Here is a 6310-nt window from a genome sequence, read left to right as displayed (position 1 = left end):
ATTTATATTATTGGTAAAAATAATTTTTAAAAATAAAAATGATAAATAAATTTTTAAAATAGTTAAAAATATAAAAAATAAATATTTAATATATTTTCTCAAAAAATAGAAAAAATAATTTTGAGGATTTTTTAAAACATAAATTCTAGATGTTCAATTAAAAGATTGATAAATATATTTTTTAAAATAAAATTTAGATACAGTTTATTTCATGTGAAATTGATAGCTAAGAATTATTAGATAATAATTTAATCAAATTTAAATTATTTAATAACTCTTAATTATAAATTTCATATAAAATTAACGTTAAAGATTAGTAAAAAGAGAACTATTTATTTTTAACAGAAAAAAGTGAAAATGGAAAACCAACTATCTATTATCTAATAGACTCAGTAATAGCTAGTAATGTAGTACTAGTAGTCTAATACTAATAGCAAACAAACTTGTAAAAACACGACAAAACGGATGGTGGTTTCCTAAATACAAGTAGCATCAAATGTGTTATGTCGTGCCGTTCGTAAGGAGGGAAAAATGAAGTTAAATAATTTTGATATATTGTCATATACTAAACTATAATTTAATTAGTTATATTATATTTTTTCAATTATGCGTGAATATTAGAACCAACAAAACCGGCAATGTTGTGCACACCACGAAAATATGCAGCACAGCAGCGCCAGCCAATGCCATCCCTCTCCTTCTCCGTGACCCCACCTCACCACTCCGCATACAAGAAACCTCAATTTAAAAAAAAAAAAATTGCATTAATTATTCATTTTTGAAAAAACATATAATAATTTTGAAAATAAAAAGGACAATTGTGTGTGAGAGAGAGAATCAGAGAAAGACGCAGCAACTCTCTTGTGTAAAGAGCTAGCTCAGACTTGCTTTTCCCGTATGCATATATAAATTGAAAAATCGTGTACTGTGCTTCATTTCGTTGGGAAGCTTTTTCAGACGCGAAGAGAGAGAAAAGTTCAAAAAGAAAAAAAAAAAACGAAGCGAAGTCGCTCGATCCCTTTGTTTTCTTCTTCTTTATCGTTTTCTCCGGCTTCTAATTTTAGCCTCTTCTTCTCTTCAGAATTTTTCGTTGAAACTTCAAAGCGAACGTTCTGAGCTGGCCGATCTGACTCACTGAGTTCACCTTTTTTTTTCTTCTATCTTTCTTTTTCTCTTGCGACTCGGCGCCGACTCGGATGAGTTGAACCGGAAGATCGCTCCGCATTAATCGCCATGGTAACTTTGAAATTCCATAACACCGAAACATTTCCGTATTTCGTTGCTTTTCTTTTGACTCATTCAGCAGCTTCGTTGAATCGGTTTGGACTTGGAGTTTTTTTTTGTGATTTTTTTTTAACTTTTCTATATGACTGTGTTGTGTTTGGGAGATACGTTTATCCTTCTGGACTAGTCTTTTTCGGCGTTAAGATGCTTATTATGAATTTTTCAATATTCGAAGTTATAGCTGAGATAGTCGATCCATGCATTGGCAAGTAAAAATAGGTGGAAAATCTACTTTGATGAACATGAACGGAGGATAAATACTATATAGGATGTAAATTTAGGAAGACAGTGTAGATAGCTTGGTATTCGATAATTTAAGAGTTCGAAGAATATTACATTGTGAATTTATATTTAATTGTTGAATTTACTATGTAGATTAGTTATTTGAGGGAGGTGAATAAGAATAGAGGTATTGTTTAGCATCTTTAGCTATAGGCATGCTTCCATGGTTATGTTCTTAATGGTAATTAAAAGTAAATAGGGTGAAGTTCATATGAAATTTCGTAGAAGTGATTTGAGTACAATCTTTTACTAGAAGTTATCTATACATTTTAGTGGAATTGTTGATTCATGGTGTTATGATGAAGGAATTATTACTCGCTCATAGACACCTAGGTTGATCGTATTCCTTCCCTTGATAGCAATAAATCAACATTTCAATGAATAGGCTCATACTTCTATTTAAAATGTCATTCTATTGATGGATAAAGCACAATCTACCTAGTTTCTCCATGAGCATGCCATAATTTCTTGTTATGTCAGAATATAACAGCGTTAATATATTGCCAGGCTGTAAAAGTTAGTAAGATGTCATCTCCATGACACGTTGACTAACTGACTGTTGTTTGACTGTAAATGATTGGTCAAAGATACTGACATTAGTAAAAGAATCAAGTTAGCTAAATGCCAATTTTGTTGCTTGCTTCATAAAGAAAAGGATACAAGCACTTCTAAATTTGGAAAGGCATACTCACATTAATATTTTGCCTGTGAAGATATAATGAGAAAGACAGATCACAACTGTGATAGCAATGCATGCAATCTTCCCAAATTACGTGATTGCTTTTTAAATCGATCATTTGCCATTACCTTTTTATTGATCCAAGTGGTTATATGCAACATTGTCATTTTATTTATTGTACTTAAATACTCTTTCACTTTTGTATGTTGACACATAGTGTGACTTGTTAGACATATTGGACTGTATTCTTTCCCATTGTTTCTCGTCTCCGGAAACATTGTTCTTGCAGTAAAATAATGTGTTTAAATGAGGGTTGTATGCTCCTGTACACTGAATCTTTTGGATTCATGGTCAGGAACACATTTTCTTTCATGTTTCCCCTTTTTCTTTTTGACAGTAGTTAATTTCTGTAGACACTACTTTTTCTTCTTCTTCATGCATGTTTTTGGGAATATTAACCTTGTGAAAATTACAAGTGTTTTAACAAATGACAATTTTTGTTACCTAGATATTCATATAACCCCCTCCCCATGCCCCAACCACCAAAAAAGGGGGAAAATACATCATTTGTTGTTGATAGTGATATTGTGGAATGGCATTGTTTTATTTTATTTTTTCCGAATTAACATGTTTGCTTCAAATGTTCAATATATTGTGGAATGGCATTGTTTTATTTTATTTTTTCCGAATTAACATGTTTGCTTCAAATGTTCAATATATTGTCTTTGCAGTCTGCAGTAGTGAATATTATTGCTGGTTCTCATGTCTGGGTTGAAGATCCAGTGCAAGCATGGATTGGTGGAGAAGTTTCTAAAATCAATGGAGAAGAAGTTCATGTTCGCACTGCAGAGGGGAAAATAGTGAGTAGAAACTCTGCACTGTCTGTATGAGCATTTTGCCTAGATTTTTAATTTGTATGCAGAGTTCTTTTATCTATATATTGTCTTGGGTTATTACAACTTAATCACTTTCTTGAATTTTATAAAATTTAATATAGAATTTAATCCTATTGGATTGTAATTATGCATTTATTTGGTATTTTATACTTGTAGTTACTGAAACTTCAGCTTTAGAAATTAAACGAGTGATTACAACCTACAGTTATGATTTTGACAACTGAATATCCCGTTTGTAGGTTGTAAAAAACATCTCAAAGGTTTTTCCTAAGGATAATGAAGCACCTCCGGGCGGTGTAGATGATATGACAAAGCTTTCATACTTGCATGAACCAGGAGTTCTGCACAACTTGGCGGCTAGATATGAACTCAATGAAATTTATGTAAGATGCCAAACTTCCTATTATTCTTGAGATAGTTTGAGTTGAATAAGAGCGGAAATAGTAACTTTTCAGCAATACAATCATGCTGTTCCTTTGATTGTAATGCAGACATATACTGGAAATATTCTGATTGCAATAAACCCATTCCAAAGGTTACCACATCTATATGATACTCACATGATGGAACAATACAAAGGAGCTGCATTTGGTGAGTTGAGTCCCCATGTTTTTGCAGTTGCTGATGTTGCATACAGGTGACTGATACATATCAATGTTAATAACTTGTTTCTTTTTGTACTCTTTTGTTATGGCTTATTCATATCCATGTTTATAATTTTTAGGGCAATGATCAATGAAGGAAAAAGCAACTCAATCCTGGTTAGTGGCGAGAGTGGGGCTGGTAAGACAGAGACAACAAAGATGCTCATGCGATATCTGGCATATCTTGGAGGCCGATCTGGTGTAGAAGGGCGAACAGTTGAACAACAAGTTCTAGAAGTATGATGGAGCTAATCTTTTGTTCTTGTATATCAATCCTTTTTTTTTCTTGTGGGCCACTATATAACTTCGTTCCTTACTACTATGTCATTTTATGTTAGATCCATTAAATACAAAGGGTGTTTAGAAGATTTGAAATTGTTTCCTCATTCTTGCTTCTGTATCAATTGCCTTGCAGTCCAATCCAGTTCTTGAAGCATTTGGGAATGCCAAAACAGTGAGAAACAATAATTCAAGGTGAGTGTTGATGGCTTCATGTTTCGTGTTAAACAAAAAGTTGTCATAAAGTGGCAAGGCAAAGTGATTCTGACCATTCAGTTTGCCCATTGCTAATATATATTCATTTTCATTGTTTTGAGTTCTAATTTCCAGTAGTATGCTGCATTATCCAGTAAACAATAGACAGATATTTAAAAAGGTTTTTGTTTATGTGTTCTTCAAAATCCGTATAACTTGTCATGTTTCTCCAAATTCTGTGATGCAGTCGTTTTGGTAAATTTGTTGAGATACAATTTGACAACAAGGGAAGGATATCTGGAGCTGCTATACGGACATATTTGCTCGAGAGGTCACGAGTGTGTCAAATTTCAGATCCGGAAAGAAATTACCATTGCTTTTACCTTCTTTGTGCAGCACCAGCTGAGGTAAGAAAACTACTTGATATTGAAATGCACTACCTTCTTTCTTACATATGTTCGGTCTGATGTTCATATATAACTATTTTGCAGGAAAGAGAGAAGTATAAGCTGGGAAGTCCTAGCTCTTTCCACTACTTAAGTCAATCCAACTGTTATGAGCTGGATGGAGTGGATGATGCACATGAATATCTTGCAACACGAAGGGCAATGGATGTTGTTGGAATCAGTGAGGAGGAGCAGGTTAGCCTTCCTGACTCCTTTTTCTCTTTATTTTTAAATGATATGGCATACTTTTAGAAGTTTCTTTATTGATATTGCTATATACTTCAGGAGGCAATATTTAGAGTTGTCGCAGCAGTCTTGCACCTTGGAAATATTGAATTTGCAAAAGGAGAGGAGATTGACTCTTCTGTCATCAAGGATGAGAAATCTAGGTTCCATCTTAATACGACTGCTGAACTTCTCAAGTGTGTGCTAGCATAACTCATTTGTTTATTTCGTATTTTCGACTCTGCTTTATTATGATTTTGTCAATGTTCAGTTCATTTTATGTATAATTCTATTGTAGGTGTGATGCTAAGAGCTTGGAAGATGCACTGATCAAGCGTGTGATGGTAACACCTGAGGAGGTCATTACAAGAACCCTTGATCCTGTTGCAGCTGTTGGTAGCAGGGATGCATTAGCCAAAACTATTTACTCACGCTTGTTTGATTGGTAATGAACCTTTGCCACTACTCATATGTTCAATATTTCAAGTCCCTGCATTGATGCTATCTGTTTCATCAATGTGCTCAAGGAAAAGCAGAACTATTGAAAACGTCTACAAGTCTTCAACTTAAATGTATTGTATGGAAGGAGCTAAACATTTTATTACCTAAAAAAAAGACTGTAATTTCAGTTTTTCACATTTAACATTGGCTATCAATTGCCACTTTAGCATGCTTGTTAAGTTATAATAATATCACTTTAGACTATGGTTATCACATGCATAGATGAAATAATGGCACATTAACATACTGGAATGATTTGTTCTACAATTTAGATTTAGTTACCAAGGTTTCAATTGCTTACAAATTCCCATTGTTGCTTTCAGGCTTGTGGAGAAGATTAACAATTCAATTGGGCAAGATCCAAGTTCTAAATCTATCATTGGAGTTCTTGATATCTATGGGTTTGAAAGTTTTAAATTCAATAGGTAAGCTAGTTGTTTCATTTGGCATTTTCGGTGTAGATTTAGCCATGTATCTGATAAATATCTTTTTCTTAGTTTTGAGCAGTTCTGTATTAATTTTACGAATGAGAAGTTGCAACAACACTTTAATCAGGTTAGGTGATTTCTGGCATAATTTGTGACCCAAATCCAGAATTCTTCTATTACTCTACAACTGAGGCATTTTTTAACTGAATGGTTGCAGCATGTATTTAAAATGGAGCAAGAAGAATACACCAAGGAAGAGATTGATTGGAGTTACATAGAATTTGTTGACAACCAAGATGTTCTGGATTTGATTGAAAAGGTATTTATCTGTTGCTTGTTACATATTATAATGTCTTGTTCTTCTTAATAATGGACAAGCAACTACTGGTACAAGATGTATGTGTGTGTTTTAAATCCATAGATTATCCATGTAAACTGTAAAAGTTTTTTT

The 6310-nt window shown here is 33.2% G+C and overlaps 1 protein-coding gene across 2 annotated transcripts in view; it reads left to right on the top strand.

The window, feature by feature from the left end:
• The first annotated feature begins 823 nt into the window (after positions 1–823).
• LOC107457609 (myosin-17) overlaps positions 824–6310 on the top strand; it is a 14492-nt gene continuing 9005 nt past the window's right edge. For both annotated transcript variants that reach the window (XR_008008143.1, XM_016075783.3), the window contains exons 1-13: positions 824–1236; positions 2977–3105; positions 3381–3524; positions 3633–3778; positions 3866–4022; positions 4201–4259; positions 4507–4666; positions 4751–4900; positions 4991–5127; positions 5229–5375; positions 5755–5856; positions 5929–5986; positions 6077–6178. Coding sequence is in view for 1 of the 2 variants with exons in the window: in XM_016075783.3 (XP_015931269.1) it covers positions 1234–1236; positions 2977–3105; positions 3381–3524; positions 3633–3778; positions 3866–4022; positions 4201–4259; positions 4507–4666; positions 4751–4900; positions 4991–5127; positions 5229–5375; positions 5755–5856; positions 5929–5986; positions 6077–6178 (1494 nt within the window). In the remaining variant the exon portion in view is untranslated. The remainder of the gene's footprint in view (positions 1237–2976; positions 3106–3380; positions 3525–3632; positions 3779–3865; positions 4023–4200; positions 4260–4506; positions 4667–4750; positions 4901–4990; positions 5128–5228; positions 5376–5754; positions 5857–5928; positions 5987–6076; positions 6179–6310) is intronic.

This window comes from Arachis duranensis, chromosome 1, assembly GCF_000817695.3.
Source record: "Arachis duranensis cultivar V14167 chromosome 1, aradu.V14167.gnm2.J7QH, whole genome shotgun sequence".
NCBI classification, from domain to species: domain Eukaryota; kingdom Viridiplantae; phylum Streptophyta; class Magnoliopsida; order Fabales; family Fabaceae; genus Arachis; species Arachis duranensis.
Note: the sequence above shows the minus strand (reverse complement) of the source record. Positions and strands in the feature narration are given on the sequence as shown.